The sequence below is a fragment of the Vidua macroura genome, chromosome 3 (assembly GCF_024509145.1).
Source record: "Vidua macroura isolate BioBank_ID:100142 chromosome 3, ASM2450914v1, whole genome shotgun sequence".
Classification (NCBI taxonomy): Eukaryota; Metazoa; Chordata; class Aves; order Passeriformes; family Viduidae; genus Vidua; species Vidua macroura.
Window position 1 is genome coordinate 38,509,080 of NC_071573.1, and position 17,893 is coordinate 38,526,972.

Here is a 17,893-nt window from a genome sequence, read left to right on the forward strand (position 1 = left end):
AAAATAGGTGCTGTTAAAGATAATTTTGTGGGTACATCCCATTCCATTAATTTCTGAAAAATACACTGGAGTGGCATCATTCACTTATTTTCAAAGACACAGTTAGCAGTGTGGCCAGATATTATTAAAAATGCATCTTGTACAAAACCTAGCATTACAGTTCTAGAAAAAGGTTTTTAAACAATTGCTTTAAAACCTTTTCTTGATTTTTTTTAAAACTTTGCAAAGCCCTTTTTATGCTTCTTTCTTTGTCAGCCTGAGAACACAGCATGGTCCTATTAAATCCATCTCTTTGGCATCAGTGTTGCATACCATCCCAAATAGAAACTAAAGGAGTGGGAATATGGGCTCAAGTTGGAATAACAGAAGTATTCCCAGCTTGATTTTGCTTTTTTCAAATACACAGAGGAAGATTCTGGGTCCATTAGAGACAATAACAGGAAACAGAATGTAACTAATTTTGAAGCTAGAGTATTTCTAAAGTGTATCTGTCAAGAGACCGAAATTCATTAATTCCTTAAAAAAAAAAAAAAAAAAAAAAAAAAAAAAAAAAAAAAGAAAAATAAGAAATCTCTGGTCTTTTGGTCTTTGCTATGGGCTGAAAGATGTAGTAGGGCATTAGGAGATGGTTTTTGACTCTGCTAAACATCTGGAAGGTGGACTTTGTGAGTCTGTGACACAGGGAGAGTTTGTATCAGTCCACAGCTTGGAGTGTTGTTCATCTGCTGGTACTGTGCTCTTCATGTAGCCCATGTTTCACGTGGCTCATCTCAAACACCTTCAGCCTGAGTGCAGCCAGCCAGGGGCTGAGCTCACACCAGGCCCCAGCAGAGGGATTCCACTGCAGCAACCTGAATCCATACAAGCTGTGTCTCAGCCAATAGCTCATTGCGAAGAAGCTTGGATCTGATTTTAGTGACAATATATATAACATGAACTCTCTAGAGCTAATCTTTACCCAGGCTGGTAAAAATTAAGGGTCGCTTCCCTTTTCCCGGAAGCAAATACACCTTTTCATGGTTTCACACATTTCTGGGGTTATCTTTTGAACATGTTTATCAGTGTCATTAATGTGTAAAGCTATGCTGTGCATTCTTAGAAGGAGGTTTTTCTCCTTCCACTGCAGAGCTGTGCAGAAAAGGTCTCTCTGGAGAACCAAGAGGGAGATGATTTCTCTGCCCTGCTTCACGCCCAGAAAGCAGTCCCTAATCCACAGCTCCAACCATTGCAGCAAGGCTTCACATCAGTCCTCGTGGCACTTCAAACCTTTGTGAACACTGGGGATTATATCAATACTGGTAACTGTGTTAGGGTAACGCCAGCTTTCTGTGTGTCCTTTGTCCCCTTCTTGCTTTCCCAGACTCTTGTTATTTTGGCTCACTTGTGTTTCTCCCTTGGTCCCAGCAATCCCTGGGTTTGTGGCTGAACTGTCACTCCTATACACACTCAGAAGTAAAAATGCTGAGCTGAGAAGCTGCATCTCTTCAACTGTACATTTCCAGGTCTGAACACCTTCTGTTTTTTCTCCCCAGCTCCATTGTGCTTTCAAGGTTTTAGGTGTAATCCTTCCAAAGAGCATTAATCACATTAAAGGTTTAATCATAGTAATGTTTTTGCTTATTACTGTTATTATACATTGAAATGTCTTTTCAGCTTTTATTTGTGGGTGGGGTTTTTTGCTTAATAGTTGATTGAAGGTGCATTCTTGGTCTACAAGAAATTTAATCTGAGTGATATTCATAAATGCAGAGACTCAAATTTGTTATTATTCAATAAATGAATGTGTGTCTGTTTCAGACTATTGTCTCAGGGTAGCACCTTCCTGTTTTTGATATCTTTTTACAGCTGGAACAGGCAGAATGGAAGGTCAGGCTATGAAGTCAGTGCTGGCCATACAGAGAGCAGTGTAACAACTACCTCTTGATTTATTTTGCACCAGATTTTAGTTCTCTTGCCTTCAGATACCCATAAGCAACTGCATTTTACTGTAGTAACACTTAATACACATCCCTAAGAGAAAAAATGGTTCTCATAAATAAATTTTGAATAAAAAGGTGAGTAGAGAAAATATAGACTTAATTGTATACCTAAAATAACAGAACTGACTCAAACTGGAGATACATTCAGTACAGCAAGGGAACCTGAAATTAGAATTTTTTTATTTTGTTTTCTGCCTCATCTGGTTTTCTGCTTGTAACAAGGGCTTTATGCCCTTTTCTTTCTCTGTCTTCTTTTCAAATAAAACTGAATCAAACTATTAATACATTCAGTACAGCAAGGTAACCTGAAATTACACTTTTCACTGTTTCTTTTCCTAATCTATTTTTGTGCTACAAAAGGGGATTTCTTGCCCTTTCCCTTTTGTCTTCATCTGTTACAATTTCTATATATTAGGCTCATGATTCATTTCACTCTTTTCTCCTAACCCTCTCATGTCTTGCCACAGGCCACTTTTCCAAAACCCCAGGGATACAGATTCCATTTTGTTCTGCTTTCTTCTTTCTCCACCTGCTGCTGACTGACTCTGCTTGGCTTGTCCTCCCATCCCAAAACTTTCTCAGTGACCAGCACAACTTCTATCTGCAACTTCCATCCACAACTTCCCACCTTCCCCATTTGCCATTTCAATCTCTCTCCCACATAACCATTGCTGGGGAGCCCCAAAACTCCCAGCTCCAGCGTTGGTTGCTCTGCTGGAGAAAATTATTCAGGTACATGGGCAGGAACTGCCAGCTCTTCTCCATGCTGGCTCTGTTAGGTGGCCAGGATTTTTGGGAGAGCAGCACACAGCTCATGGCAGGGCCAGAGTTTCTGTGGAGAACACAAATATATGCAGCAATCGTGTGGGTTCCTTTTCCAGGTATTGCCAAACCCCAAACCTGCCTAACCTGTCCAATCCCATGTGATGTTGCCCCGGGTGACACAGCTACAAACACATATATCCCACACATCTGTGTGCTGCCAAGGCTCAGAGAGGATTTTAGACCAAACCAGTTCTGTGCTGACATGACACAGAACAAATGACAACAAAATTGGTCTTTGTATCATGCCATTAACTTCATGGGCAGAATGACTCCTCTGAAGTTTGCCAGTGTGGGTTACCAGGTTCAGCAGTGCTCCCAGCTGACATGTCTGCTCTGGCTGCCCAGTGGGGAGAAATCTGATTGGAAAAGATTTGAAAAAGCCCCTGGTGGCAGAAGGTATTTATAGTCCTGCAGAGCGTCAGGGGCTGCCTTCAGCACTGTGGGCTCATGGTGCTGCACTCTGTAAATCGCAGATCATGGGGGCTTTGCCTTAGGAGCTTACAGCTGAGGAGGGCTCACAGGAGTGTGTGCCATTACCTGTCAGAGAACAGACAGTCCCTGGGTATGGAGCTAAACCTAGTACTATGGGATGTTGTTCTGAGCTCTCTTTGATTTTTTCAATGCATGTATATCTTTCCTTACTTGTTTTAGACTTGTCTTGCAAATCCCAAACATCCACAACAGAAAACAACTACCCAAGAATGGGAAATGGAAAAGCTGACTGCTCTTTTTCCACTGACCCCTTTGGTTTGTTGTTGCCTCAGTTTTCCAAAACACCCCTACGCAACACATCTTTCATCCACCTGTTGTATTGAGCTTTGTGAACTGTGTGTAGGAGGAATTGACTTTATAACATGCCAATGTTGTGTAACACACTGAGCCTTGGTACTTGACTAGGGAGCCTGAGCACTCCAGAGGGTAAACTGGAGTTTATATAATGTGTCCAACAGCCAGTCTGATTGATTTGGCTTTTTTGGTTCACATTTTGGATATGCATTTATCCATACATCCATATATATGCCACAATTATAAATGCAAAAATACTTAGACCGAAGGAATATCTATAATTTGAACTAAAATTTCTAAGCAGAGAGGAAAAAAATTCCTAACACAATGTGTTAAAACTTACATATTAGTAGGAATGCAATAAAAATTTAAATATCATCCAGTTGCCATAAAACGATCTAAAACTGAACCAATATATCATATACTGTGTATTTATATGGCAGCACCTGATTTCATTGTCAAAGCAGTTTAAATAGCTCTTGCTATTCTGAAAAATATGAGTGCTGACATCCCATGCTATTTTTAGGAATAATATGTTTATCTTTATTTAGTTGCACTTAGATGGATGCTATATGGAGAAGAAAGAATTACCCAGTCCTGGGCTGTTTTAGTCTGGGGGAACTAAAGTTAATGGTTTGTGATGGTGCCAGTACTGATCTTTCTGTTCTGTGGGTCAGCAGCTGGAGGTCTGGTCCATTTTGGAATCTCTTTTTGTCTGCTCCCAGCTGTCTTCCCTCTTATCCCATAGTGGGATACATAAATTACTTTTACAATTTCAGCATTCTGGAGCAGTCACAGAAGTGGATTTTAAAGGGGGAAAAATCCTCAGATGAGGGAAGAGAAGCTGATTCTTCCCAAGGTAGTAACTATCACTCATATCATGGAAAAGCCAGGATGGAATATTACACTTGGTTAATATAGAAAGCATATCCTTTGTGGTGCCTTACAATTGTTCTTTTTCTTATACTCTTGAAGAAAAAGAAAGGAATCTTTTCTTCAAAGAAGCATTCAGTGCAACAATTGAACATCAGTATGAACTTCCAAGCTATAAAAAGGGCTAAACCAGGTCAGATGAGCAGAACATGAGGGAAGTGATGATCTGCTGAGGGGCTTTGGCTGCCAATGGATGGAATCGGAGGATTCTGTGAGAAAAGAGTAGAAGGTAAGCATGATACTTCCATAAGTACTGCAAAGACACCACATGAGTAATCAGAGGTACATTTGACCATCACATCAGCTACATGAGCACCCTGAAATCTCAAGAAACTGCCTAAATATAATGTGGGATCACCAGTTATTTAGCAAAGTGGAGGAATTTTTAGATGTAACTAATAGGACCAAGGAGGTTGTCTTCTCACCATCCAAGGAATGTATTTGAAATGCCAATCAATAGGCCTTTGTTTTGAGTCTCTGCTTTTTTACTAGGACACCTACAAAACAGTTTTACACTGTAAGAAACACAGCGTGCTAAAAGAACAAGCAAAATTGACATGAATTCAGTGGCAGACTAAAAGGGATCACATATCTGTGTGCCTTGTTCTTCTTCCAGATGACAGGCTAGGTAAAAAACTGCCACTGATGTAGTGTCCAAAAACTGCTCAGGGAGATTGCCTTTACAGCCCACTGCAGAGTTGAAGAATTATATGATTATATGATTTACACTTCCCTGGAAGTGTTCAAGACCAGGTTGGTCTTGGAGCAACTTGTTCTAGAGAAAGGTATCCCTGCCCATGGAATGTGGGGGCGGGGCAGGGAGAGAAATTAAATGGTCTTGAATGCCCCTTCCAGCCCAAATCTTTTTATGATCCCATGATCTTATTCTTTTAAGCAACTTTCACTTACAAGAATTCTGCTGAATCAATTTACTTGGATAACTTTTAAAGAAATAATGCTATTCTAAATTCTGATTTTATTTTCAAAAACTTCAAGTGGGTAAAATTGAATGAGAAACAAATAACATACAACTAGCTGCCTTTAAAGCCAAACAGACTGGGTTTTTTTTCTCAATTTACCCAGGCATTTCTCCCCAGGTTATGGTCAAGTTATTTCCAGGATCATATGTTAAAACTTACACTGTTTAGCAACCTGATTCTACCTGATGGAATAAACCCAGCAAATCTTAGCTAACAGCCTGTGCTGAAGTAATAATTTGAGCAGATGTTACATGTTATTCAAGTAGTTTTTACTGAAATATGTTAGTTTTTCACAAGTTACAATGAGAAGAGTAAAAACTATATTTGCACTGAAAGAAAAAAAGCATTGAAAATAGTTTAGAATAAGGGATACCTGCCAAACATTATGCTCTAGAAATCTGAAGAACTTTGGTTTTCTTTTGGGACTAAATGAGCCCTGTGCCACTTCTTTTCCATGTGCTGTTTTCTCAGTATCTTTTCCTTTCATTTCTGCTCCTTTTTACAGGATGTATCAGAAAGACTTTAGCCTACAGGATTCCTTTTTTTCCCTTGCCAACACCGTGGTTGCACTTAGGTAGTCTGTCACCACTGTCATGACTCACCTAAAATACATCCCTATCTACACCAGTCAGAAACTAGTTTCAAACCAGTAAAACAAGCAAATCCAAGCTTCCTATAGCTCCAGGTCTTACACTGTTTGCATCTCTATCCTGGAATATCTTCAGTTGTTCTCACACCTCTCATCCTTCTTTTTGGTTTTGCCATCTGGGTAAATGACAGACAGGCTTGTAAAAACTACTTATATATACACCAGTGAAATGGAGAACCACCAGCTTCTCCTGGCTCCATCTGCACAGGAGAGCTCATCAGCTCTCTCTAATTTAGCCAGCTGCTGGTTTCTACAAAACTATCCGGAGTTCAATATCCTTGAATCTTCTGCCACTGCCATAGTTATCTAAAATTGCCCAAAGTTTTCAAAAGCTGGAATATTTTATCTGGGGAAATGTGAGGGAGCTAAAGGGCTTCAGTGTGTGACCAGCTGGACATGATACTGAGAAAGCAGGGAAGTCATGTTGGACATTTCTTAGCTGTCCTATCTTTGTCTGACCCAGATAAAAGGAAGAGCTCCCTAAATACTCTAAGAAGCCTCAGTCCTGGTGGTGTTTTTCAAAGCTGCCCTACATTCTGTCCCTGGAAGTCAGAAATGCTCTGTGGCCCCAAGTACCACCATGACCCAGGTGAAGTCTCCAGCTGCTGTAGCCTGCTAAAGGCATTTGCAAGGGATAAGTTGTTAAGAAGTGAGCAAAGGTCTGGAAAATAGCAGCTCTTCCTTTCAAATGTGAGTTCAGATCAATGTGCTGCTCCCTCTGCACACTTTGCCTGTATAGTTAAGTTTTCTAATTCCAATAGTGATGCCATCAGCCTTGTCTCCAGTAATGGTGAAAATGTTGCCCCCATCAATCTATTTGTTTTCTCCTTGGGCACATTTGGCAGCCAAGGGAATAATCATGAATGTTGGTTACCAGGCTGTTTCTTTCCTAAGTGGGTCAATATCAATGCTGAGAAGGAGCAAAAATTGTTCTCTAATATAAATTATATATACTTTTCCCTTTACAAAGCAAACCAGCTTAAATTCCAATTTATTATAACTGTAATAAATCCCTAAGATTTTAAAAAAACTCCTAAAATAATGTATGTAAAATGCCATGATTTCAGAGTGCTCATTCTTGCTGTTGTAAATTCTAGTCACTGAGTGAGTGGCATCACTAGCTCAGTACCTGGAGAATGTGGAGGTGATTTAAAATAAAAATTAGGAGAGAGGAACATGAATTAGAAAAAGTAATTGATACTATCTGGAGCTGTTTGCTAATAAGAGAATGGATTTTTTTTTCTTAGATCCAATGGAACTGATGGTCATTATGTTCCTTGAGAGTGTTATGGCCAAACTGGTAAGTGAATAATTTAATTGTATTTCTTAAAAGTGTGAGGGGCTGACAAGTAGTGACATTAAACCTAATGTGGGGAATTACATGTATTCTGAGAATTAGAAAATTCTGGGGGTGTCAGTAAGACATAAAATTAACTGTATTGTCCTTTAAGTAAGACCAAAGGGGTTCTTTCTGAGAAAAAGAGTAATCAGACCAAATTCCCATTAATGGGATCCCTGTGCAGCTCTAGTGAGGTGAGTTTTTCATGTCATAGTCTCACTTGCTGGAGAGCATTATCGTTGTTTTAGTTCCCTTCAAATGTTACGTATTTTATTGATGAACAAATGTGTTCTTGTTCACTGTTGTAACATCATTTTAATGGCACACATCAGCTTTGGTCCCTCTGAATGACAGCTTACAGAGACCAAAAAGAAATTACCTGGATGTAGGAATTTAAAGCTACAGCTAATGGCAACTTTTCACTGGTGGCGCTTGGTGTCTTTTAGAGCTGTCCTGAAACTGCTCTCATGCAGATGGATGGGCTCAGCACCTGGCTGGCTGAAGGAAGTTCTACAGGGTGTGTTGTGACAGGTCTGAATCAGAGTACTGTATATTGACATGGTTAGTGGGACATTTACTGTAGAAATGGATGTGTTTGATTCCAATCAAATAATTCCAGAATAATAAGTGCTTGGAACACTAAAGAATATAACAGGTTAGAAAAGTTATCATCAAGAAAATGTTATTTATAGCAGAGGACAAGGAAGGCCCCACAGAAGATTCCAATAAAGCCCAGCTTGGCTCAGTTACCATCAAGAGATGGAAATCCCATTGTTCTATGGTTTTCACACTTTTCCCCCTCCATATGCTGCATTTGTATTAATAAACTAAGCAGTGATTTTTTTCACAATATGCCACTGCTAATCTTGAAAGGAAGTACAGCAGGCATTCAAGTGAAGACATACCTGTGAGGCAAATCTGCTCTGGCATAATCTGAAAACAAAGAATTGCAGAGTTTTATCCTTCCAGAGATAAAGACATTATGTCTGAAACCTGGGACATTGTCCTTAAAGCTTAAAAATTTCTTTAAAATTGCTATCTGAGACCAAATGCAGGTTTTTTTTCTCTTGGATCCTGCTGTGAAGTGACAGTGCTGCATTTGTCCTATCACCATTATTATCTTAGTCCATGATCTGCTGTGATATCATATTACTTCTGTATAAGAAAAAGCAGAAGGTCAGAGTGGACTGACAAAATCCCACCAGTACGTAACCACTGGCAGGACTGCTGTGGAAATTCAGAAACATCCCCACTGGGGTTTCTCTCATGGAATGCTTTCCTTCCTAACTTTGCTATAAGAAAACAGCTCATGAAAACTAAGTTTTCACTATGTTTTAAGTAAAATAAATTGCTGAATATCTGCAAAATACTCCTATACTTGTTGACAATCTTCCTAGCAGAATTGTAAAATACTTTTCTAAAGAGCTAAAACCTGGGCTGTTTTGCAATAGTTTTGGTACTACAGATCTCTGTTTTCATCTTGCTTGTTAATTTGACTTGCTCAGAGAATATGGAACTCCCTTCCTTTTTCCCCCCAAGACCTTTAGTCACTTCCTGTCTCTGAATAAAAACTCCTTTCATTTGTTCTTAATTGATGATAGAAACTCTTCCAAGTATTCTGATAAAATCAGCCAAATTATATATAGAATTTTCCTTCTTGTAGATGACCAAAAATCCCCATAGTTAAATATGTCAGCACATATTTATATGTTCTGAGTTTCTATACTCAGAATTTGATGAATTTTAAAGGTACCTTGTTGCCTTAAGTTATATAATAATGGAATTTTAAAAATCCATTTTCTTATTTAACCAAGAGATGCAAAAAGTAGATTTGCTGGTGAAATTATAAAGACCTTATTCAATCAAAGTATTTTATTTGCTATGCCTCCATTCTGCTACTGCTGTAGTATCCCTTATATCACTGTAAAAGGGGCTGACTTGAAAAGATAAATGGATAATTTGTCAATGAACACCCAAAATCTTAGGGGCAAAAAATGGCATCTAAATACCCCTCACAGTTTGTCAAGGGCTTATTCACCTGCTGGAAACATTTATCTCCATCAGAATAACAATGTTGCCCCCACTGTGTTTATAAAAATAGTTTGCACATTTATTTTGGTAATTTCTGGTAGTGATATGGAATATTGATGTCTCTGTACATTCTTGAAAAAAAAAAATCTCATCTGGAATTTCCTGTGCCTGATCTGAGACTGGATTGGATACAGGGAAAGGCTGCTTGGAGGAGCAGGGGGAAGGGTGACAGCACAGCTTCTCCAGTGTTAGCTTTGGAAAGCAAGGGCTGGGCAAAGTGTATTCTTAGGAATTAAAGTTCAGGGAAAATAACAATTTAAAGGGAAAAGTGGTAAGAGGCTGTATCTTGGCCTTAACCAGATTAGGACTGGAAGCTGGAAGGTCTCTTATCATTTAGAAAAGGGGGTATCTTAGAATGGCTTTCCCAATAGTAATAGCAGCAACAAATATTTGGCTTCAGACTGTTCATGCAAAGAATACTATTTGTTTTACTGAGGCAAGAGAGGACTCAGTGCTGGGACCCCTTGGAGTCCCTCCATTCACTTGTTGCCATCCCATTTTTCAGACCGTGACTGAAGCTGGTGATTGAACCCCAGTTTCCAGCCAGAAGTTCTTCCCTCTGCAGTGTGAGATGCAGATGCCCCTCAGTCCCTCTGTGTGCTCAGGTGCACTGAAGTGATCCCACTTGGCAGCTTCTCCTGCTCCAGGCTGTCAGTCATTGCTTAATGGGACAGCTCACGGATGTCGATCTCACATCCATGGCACCCTACACAGCAGAAGGGAAGAGCCAGGAGAGCTGCTTCTTTTCCTTATCTTCTCATGTCTCACTGAACTGGCAGCTACTTGCTCTGAGTGTTTCCATGAACTAATCTCTTTATATGGAAGAATAAATCACCTGTGGGTTAAAAACCCATAATAATGTTGGAGTAGTGTTAAATATAGAATTATAAGGCCTTTTGGTCTTATTGGGCCAGCTGTGTGGGTGGAAATTGCATCCAAATAGATGCTATTTTACTTAAATTAAGTGTTACCCTAAGGGCTTTGGCCAATATTTCATCTCTGAGCAGAAAGCTGGAGACCACACCAGAGTCTAACACAAGGCAGGTGCCAAGTTTTCTTTTGCTCTCCCTCTCCTCTTTCCTTACTTCTTTGCATTCCTCTTTTTTCCCTCCCTTTCCTCTTTCCTTAAATTTCTTCTTCCCTTTTCCTTCCCTCTTTTCTTTTTCCCCTTTCCTTTCTCTTATTTCTTTTTCCTTCTTCCTTTCCTTCCCTTTTCCCTCTTTCCTTTCTCTTATTCCTTTTTTCTTTAATTTTTCCTCTTTCATTCTTCCTTTCCTTCCTTTTCCCCTCTTTCCTTTTCCCCCTTTCTTTTCCTCCCTTTTTTCTGTTTTCTCTTTCCTCCCTTTTTTCCCCCTTTCCTCTTTCCTTTCCCCCCTTTTCCCTCTTTTCCTCCTCCCTCCCCTTTCTCCTTTCACCTTTCATTTTTCTTTTCCTTTCCATTCTTTCCCGCAGAAGAATTTTCTTTCACACAATTTAAATTCATACTCTAAAGAGATTATGAGGTCTGTTCATGGGACTGCCTTACGCTAGCACGGGTGGTTAAACAGGTGTATCTCTTCTGACAATGTCTCCTCTCTGTTTTTTTTTTTTTTCTTTGTTTTTTTGTTTTTTTTTTTTTTTCAGACACGGGAAGGTTTTTGCATCATGTTTTGGTTAAAACTTCTATTCCCATCGCAGGAAGGCGCTGGCTGACTCCACTTCCCGCCCCAAGGGGATGTGCCTGAGATGATCAGCGCGATGCCCAAGGAACAGGATCGGGATCGGGACCGGGACGGCGCTTCACCCTTCCCTGGCCCCGCAGTGCGGCGGCGCCCGGGATGCCGCGGGATCCTTCGGTCACATCCAGGGCGAGAGAAGCCGGGCTAGGGCGGATTGGTGCCCTGCGCCATCCGTACCCGGGAGCCCAGCCATCGCCTTCTCTTTCTGGAAATCGCTGAGGGTTTCTGACCGCTGTTTAAAACAACAAAAAAAGAGAGAATGACACTACTCCTGGCAGAGGAGAGTGACGGATCAGGCCGCGCGCTCCCAGGCTATCTGTCACGGGGGGATGGAGGGGCCCCGGGTCGTGCCTCGTCTCCTTTGCCGCCCCACCCGCGTTCTCCGCACTGAACTTTACCCGACTTCTCAGCCCCGCTCCTACAGCCCTCGGGCCCGCCCATCTGATGCATATTCATAAAGAACCACGCCTGAGCCCACCTCTCATTGGCTGCTTCCTGCTCTCTCCCTCTCCCATTGGCTGGCTCCGCCGCCGCTCCGGGTGCGGGGCGGGGCGGCCGCGCCCGCGCCTCCCGGGCGGTGACTCACAGGGCGTGGAGTGCGGGTCCCGCAGCGGCGGTAGCGCAGCCCGCGCCTCCCCCTGCTCCCGCACTATTCATTGTTCCGCCCGCTCCAGGCACCATGGACGAGCTGGACCAGTCGCCCCTGGTCTCCTCCTCCTCCGGGTCAGCCCGGCCGCAGCAGCCACAGTTTAACTACCAGTTCGTGCTCGACGACGAGAAGGAGGAGGAGGAGGAAGAGGAGGAAGAGGAAGACGAGGACGAAGACTTCGACGAGCAGCTGGAGGTGATGGAGAGGAAGCCTGCCGCGGCCCCGCAGGAGCGGCCGCCACAGCTGCTGGACCTCGGTGGCCCCGCCGAGCCGCCCCGCCCCGCTGCTCCGGAGCCGCCGCAGCCCGACTGGAGCCCCCGAGGAGCTGTGTCCTCTTCCTCCTCCTCTGCCACGACGCCGTCCCCCGCGCAGGAGCAGGTCCCGGCCCCCGCCCGGCCCGCGCAGCCCCAGCCGCCCAAGCCCGAGCCTGCCGTTGTCCCCCGGAGCAGAGGGTCCTCCTCCGGCTCAGCTGGTGAGTGCTCCCGCCCCGGGCCCGGGGAGGGCGGTGGCCGGCCGGGGGAGCCTCCACCCGAGCCACTCCGGTTCTCGAGCCCCGCTGCCCCGCCGCCCCGCCGGGAGGTTCCTTTTGTCTGCCGGCCCTCGGCCGCCTCCTGCGGCATCGCTCCCTCCCCTCAGCCTCGCTCGGGCGCGGCCCCGCCGCAGTTCATGCTGGAGAAAGGGCTCCCCCTCCTCGTTCTTTCTTTTTTTCTGTTTTTTTTTTAATTGTAATTTATTCTCTTTCCCTCCTCCTCCCCTCTGTGTTATGCTAATGGCGGGAGGGGGAAGCGCCGCCCCGGCCGCCGCCTCGCACATGGGCCGCCCGGGGGCGAGGCCGCCGCCGCCTGGCAACGGCCGCGTCGCCGGGGGAGCGCGGGGCGAGCCTGGCGTACCGGCCGAGTCCAGGGAGACAGGCCGTGTCCGGGATACCGGCTGAGCCCCGTGGGGACGGCCGTGCGCAGGGTACCGGCCGAGTCCCGAGGGACCGGCCGCGGCATCCTCGCGGCTCCGGCCGGTTCTCTCCCGGCGCAGAGCCCTCGCCGCATTGTCCCGGGCACGGTTCCCCCCAGGGCGGCCCGGCGCTGCGGGTTTGGGCGTGGGAGCGCGGGGGATGAGAGAAACATAAGATACTTGTAATCTTACTCATGTTTAACACAGCGCCTGGAGGGAGGGGCGAGGCGAGGGACTGCGGAGCCGCCGGCTCTCCACCTGGCCAGCACAGCCCAGCGGCCCGCAGCCTGCGTGGGGACGCCGCGCCCCGGCCGCGGATTGCGGGGCTGAGCCCCCGAGAGGGAACCGGTGGGAGGAATGTGTAGTAGCACAAAGGGAGACCAGGCTGCTCGCTGCTCTAGGTGTGGCAGTACTGGAGAAGAATGTCAGCCCCGCATCCTGGATGGCCGCGGCTGTTACCTGGGGCTTCTCCAAGGCGTCGCCCCGTAATGTGGGGGTTCTCCGGAGCCTGTGGAGTGGAGGGCGTGTCAGCCCCCAACAATTGCTGGTGCTGCCCGACTGCCAGAGCTCTTCTCAGGTCTAATCCGGGAGCTGACCCGCATGACTAATGCCTTGCATGCAGATTGTGAGTGTGCTTTGGCTCCACTTCTCCTTAATTCAAAGTAAAAGAGCTGACTTGAGGCCACTAAAACAGTGAAAAGGCACAAATTCAAGTGCTTTGAGATCATCATGGTGTGTGCTTATCTTCATTGCTGTTGTGGTGTTGGTATGTTGTAAAGATGCAGGATTTCAATAATAACTAAACATTACAGTATAAGGGGGCATAATACTCAAGATCTAGTGAAAAAAAAAGCATCTGGAACAATAATTTTAAAAAAGGCCTGTTAAAACCTGAATTTAGTTTTTTTCAGGGGAAGTTTCACAATGCATTTATTTGCAAGTGTGATGGGACTTCATGGTTACTTGTGCTGTTGTCTTTCATGAAGCCTACTTTGTTTTGTTCTTCTGGAAGCTTTCTATGTAGCAATATGCCAAGGAGATTTTTTTTTTTGTTTGTTTCCACCATTTGGAGGACAGATGATGACAAAAGCTTGCAACAGAATGAAGAGGAGGGATTCTATATGGTGGATGAACAGAATTTTTTCCAGGCATGTTCTCTGAGTGGAACTCTGGATGGTTTAAACAGAACTGAATGGAAGAAATAGGATCTACCAAATCATGTTGCTTTGAAAAGGAGGGATGAAAGTGTGTTTTCTGGAAGTGATTTGTTTTTTTTTTTCCTCTCTGACCCCCGAAGGATAAGGCAAAAACAGCACAGTAATTCCTGAAATAGTTCTGTGTTAGAGACCTAACTGTGAGAATTGCGTAGTATAGCTGAGAAGTGGCATCAAGGAGTTATTTTAATTTGTCAGTGATGATTAATTTAGGGCTCTGAAGTAAGGACTGGCATCTAGGGGAGGCCTGGTTTCCAAAGACAAGGTGTTGTAACACAATGCTCATCTAATGATGAGTTGAAATATTAGAAGCTCTGTACTTGAAACTCTTGGATGAGAACAAATTATGTTGATAAAAGCATTGCCAGGTTATCTCATGAGTATTTTGGTCTTCTCAAATGCAGGAGCACTTAGTTTCTATCGTGTTAAATATCCATTTACGCATCAAATGTTTGTTAGTTTTGCATTTAGCAGTGGGTGTTAAAACTGTCTGGGTCAAGATATTTGGCTTGGCTTAAAATGAGTTCACTCTCAGTCATGCTAGGAGACTTGCAAAATGAATTTGCTGCCTGCAGCTGGTTGGCGGGTGACCATGGCAGGGACAGCCACGTGGTCCTGTGGTTTGCTCTCTGCAGAGTTGTCATTTCACTTACTTTGAGCTCTGCTGTTTGAATTAAAGGTATAACTGAAGAATTACAATTCACAATCTAGAATATTTTTTCAAAATCTCCTAATATTTGAAATCTAATGCTTTCATTTATGAGGATTTGAGGCAAATAACTCTGAAATTCTGTTTCCAGGAGGAGGAGAGTATGGCCTATAGCAGGGAATAGTAGGGCTTCTTTTATATGCAACAATTGGCCATGGTGCTGCCTTTTGGCAGTGGAACAATAGCAAAAATGTATTGCCTGCTTGATGACCCATTGAAATGGATTTTATGTATATATGGAGCTGTTGTTTAAAAAGAAAACCTTTGTAATTGCTTTTAGTTACACACTTAAGAGTATTTAATATCATTGTGACATAATTATATATAATGCAAGTCTCTGACAGGGTAACAGCAGCCTACCTTCTGAAGAGCTAATATAAATATTTGCAGGAGGAGAAAACAAGCAGGAGCTCTGCAGTCAAACTTGGGTTCTCCTGAACGATTTCTGGGGTTTTTTTACTTGTTGTTTCGTGAGTAGCAGAAACTACAGTTCTGGAGAGATTACTGCTTAAATCTTTTGTTTACCTGAATTTACATAGGGTACAAAAAAAAAAAAAATCAGTTTGAGGTAGGTATACATGGTCAAAGTATTAGCCCCCTTTTTTTGGCTAGCTGCCCAAAGTAAGAATAACCAGTGTACTATGATGAGTAGATACCACTTTGCTTCTCCAAGCCCTAGATTCTGCAGCAAAAGGAGGGTCATATATCACTTTCCTGGAAGAGACTGGTGTGTTTTGAAGTTAAACTACACTTACCAGAAGCCTGTACATGAAATCCACCAGACTGGCCCTAAGCCAGCATGCAGAGAGAATAAAGATGCTTCCTTGTATGTCTGTTGCCTTCAGCTGACCTAGGTTAAATACATATGCAAACGTTGTGGAGGGACAGTTTATTAATTAGTCTTGCTTTTCTATGTGATTATATAGGATTTTTTCTTTAATTTCATCCATGCTGAGGAGAGGTCTCAGGAAGGTTTGCCCAGACAGTGTCAAGCAGAGGTCAGCAGAGCTGCCTGGAGCTGTCCCTGGCTGGGCTGAGCCCAGCTGCAGGAGGTCCTGAATAAATGCGGATCTATACTTGCTTCTGCTCACCCCAGCGAGTGAACCTTTTACCCTGCTCATCCTGCATTTGCATTTGATACAAATTCTAAACCAGCATATTTGCTCCTCAGATTTTTTTTCTGTTGTGCTGCTGTGTCTGCAGGGACTCCTTCAGAGGAGTTGTATGCATTTTAAGGACAGCATGCAGCATGACTTGGAAAAAACACAGCTGTCTTTGAATGCTATCACTGGTGACTTTCATTTGTACCCTTCATTTATTAAAATATGTACCCACTGTTCCTCAGTGTTTCTCTGAGGTGCAAGACATTTTCTCTTCCCAAGTATAGCCAGCAAAGCTCTAAGGGAGGTGTTCATAACCTCGGTTATCTAATTTAGAATGTGATTTAAAAAAAAAAAATCTATTGTAAAGAGGAGAATAATTAGCAATTTGACTGGTATAGTAAACCTTCATTTTCACATTTCATGTTCCTATCTTGGTGAGTTCAACAAAGGATCATTATATTTATTCGATTTTATTCATTGTCATGTGCAGTGTCTGGCACTGGGGCCTGCTTCTGTAACTGAGCTGGTGTAAGAGTTTCAGGAGCCAAACAGCCCTGTCTTCTGATAAGCAGAAGTGTGTGCAAGGATAGTCCTGCCAAGTTTGATGGTATGTTTGCTTTGTGTGGGTATGTATCCCTGGACTTGCTTTCCAGGATAAAACCACACAGCTTCCACCTACCCTATAATGATGTAGCCCTCAGGAAAGTTTTGAATTGTACTGGGAGTTTTCCCCTTGGAGACAAAGTCCTACAAACCACAATTTAGGAGATGGTGAAGAGCTGCTGTTTGTTTGCCCTCCTTCCCCTCCTCCCAGCCTGTACTTAAGGAAGCTTTGAGCATGGCTGTGGAGCGACCACTGCCTTGTCCACCTTGTTGCATCACCACTGGTGGCCAAAGAACCTCTTTCTTATCTCACAGATAACCACAAACAGTAGCACTTGTGGAAGCTGAGGGGAGTGTTCAGGCTTCCCAGTCAGAGGTTTTCTCAAAGTTGCTGGGAAAGCAGATGTTGTACTCATTTTGCTTCCTCTTCCTCCAATGCCCAGGATTTCAGAGAGCACTCAGTCCAAGAGCCTGGCTACTTACAAGGAGGCATTTAGGCATCAGACTTAACCCTGGAGCCCAGTTCCCATGCTGCTGGAATTCTGGGGAGCTCTGGTGGTGGCCACACAATTTTGAGGGGATTTTGAGGCTTTGTCTGCCTGTTTCCATGTCCATTCTGTTGCACTCAGCTGCTTGATGGCTCTCCTGTGATCCTGGCCTTTGTGTGCTGGGAAGGAACAAAGGGTGGTTAACCTTCAACTGGAGCACTTGGTGTGCTGGAGTGATATTTCTTTGTTTTCTGTTAATATTTTGACAGAAGCTTTTTTTGTTTGTTTGTTTTGTTTTTGGTTTTTTTTGTCTCTTTTTTTTTGTTTGTTTTTTTTTTGTGGTTTTTTTTTTTGTGTTTTTTTTTTGGGGTTTTTTTTGGGTTTTTTTGTTTTTTTTTTTGTTTTTGCTGGCAGGTTTCTATAGTAACTGCGAAACTCAGATAGAAATAAATTAGCAAAGCATAGTTCAATCTGAAAATGTCCTTTGGGTTCTAGTTTGGAGGCAAGGAAATAGTTCTTGGTCTTTTATTGGCTAGAAAATGGAAAGCAACTTGGAGCTTACAGGTAAATTGTCTTGAGATATTCAGAAATGCTTATACATGAAGTAGGAGGAAAATTGTGTAACTCTCAAGCTGCTTTAGAAATGAAAGGGGGAAAAAAAAAGCTATTATTGCCAAGTAAAAATAGTGAACTGTGAGACCTCAGTAGAAAAGTAATGTTTTAATGCAGTTTTAAAAAAATTATTTGTTTATGATCTAAAATAGAAATTGCTCCTGTATATGCTTTGGAAACACTGAATATTTTCTACTTATTCTGCAGTCTCAGTTTTTAGGGCAGCATAGGACAGCCAGAACTGAGATCCTGCACTCTGGACAGATG

At 43.2% G+C, this 17,893-nt stretch overlaps 1 protein-coding gene and 1 long non-coding RNA gene across 5 annotated transcripts in view; both read left to right on the forward strand.

Moving 5' to 3' along the window:
* Window positions 1-4,576: 4,576 nt before the first annotated feature.
* LOC128804645 (uncharacterized) lies at window positions 4,577-11,295 on the forward strand. The gene is made up of 3 exons (XR_008436139.1): window positions 4,577-4,752; window positions 7,400-7,452; window positions 11,206-11,295. It is a non-coding gene; the product is annotated as an uncharacterized LOC128804645 (long non-coding RNA).
* A 684-nt stretch (window positions 11,296-11,979) lies between these two features.
* RTN4 (reticulon 4) overlaps window positions 11,980-17,893 on the forward strand; it is a 39,869-nt gene continuing 33,955 nt past the window's right edge. For all 4 annotated transcript variants that reach the window (XM_053972608.1, XM_053972603.1, XM_053972604.1 and 1 more), the window contains exon 1: window positions 11,980-12,421. In XM_053972608.1, coding sequence (XP_053828583.1) covers window positions 11,980-12,421 — 442 coding nt within the window. The remainder of the gene's footprint in view (window positions 12,422-17,893) is intronic.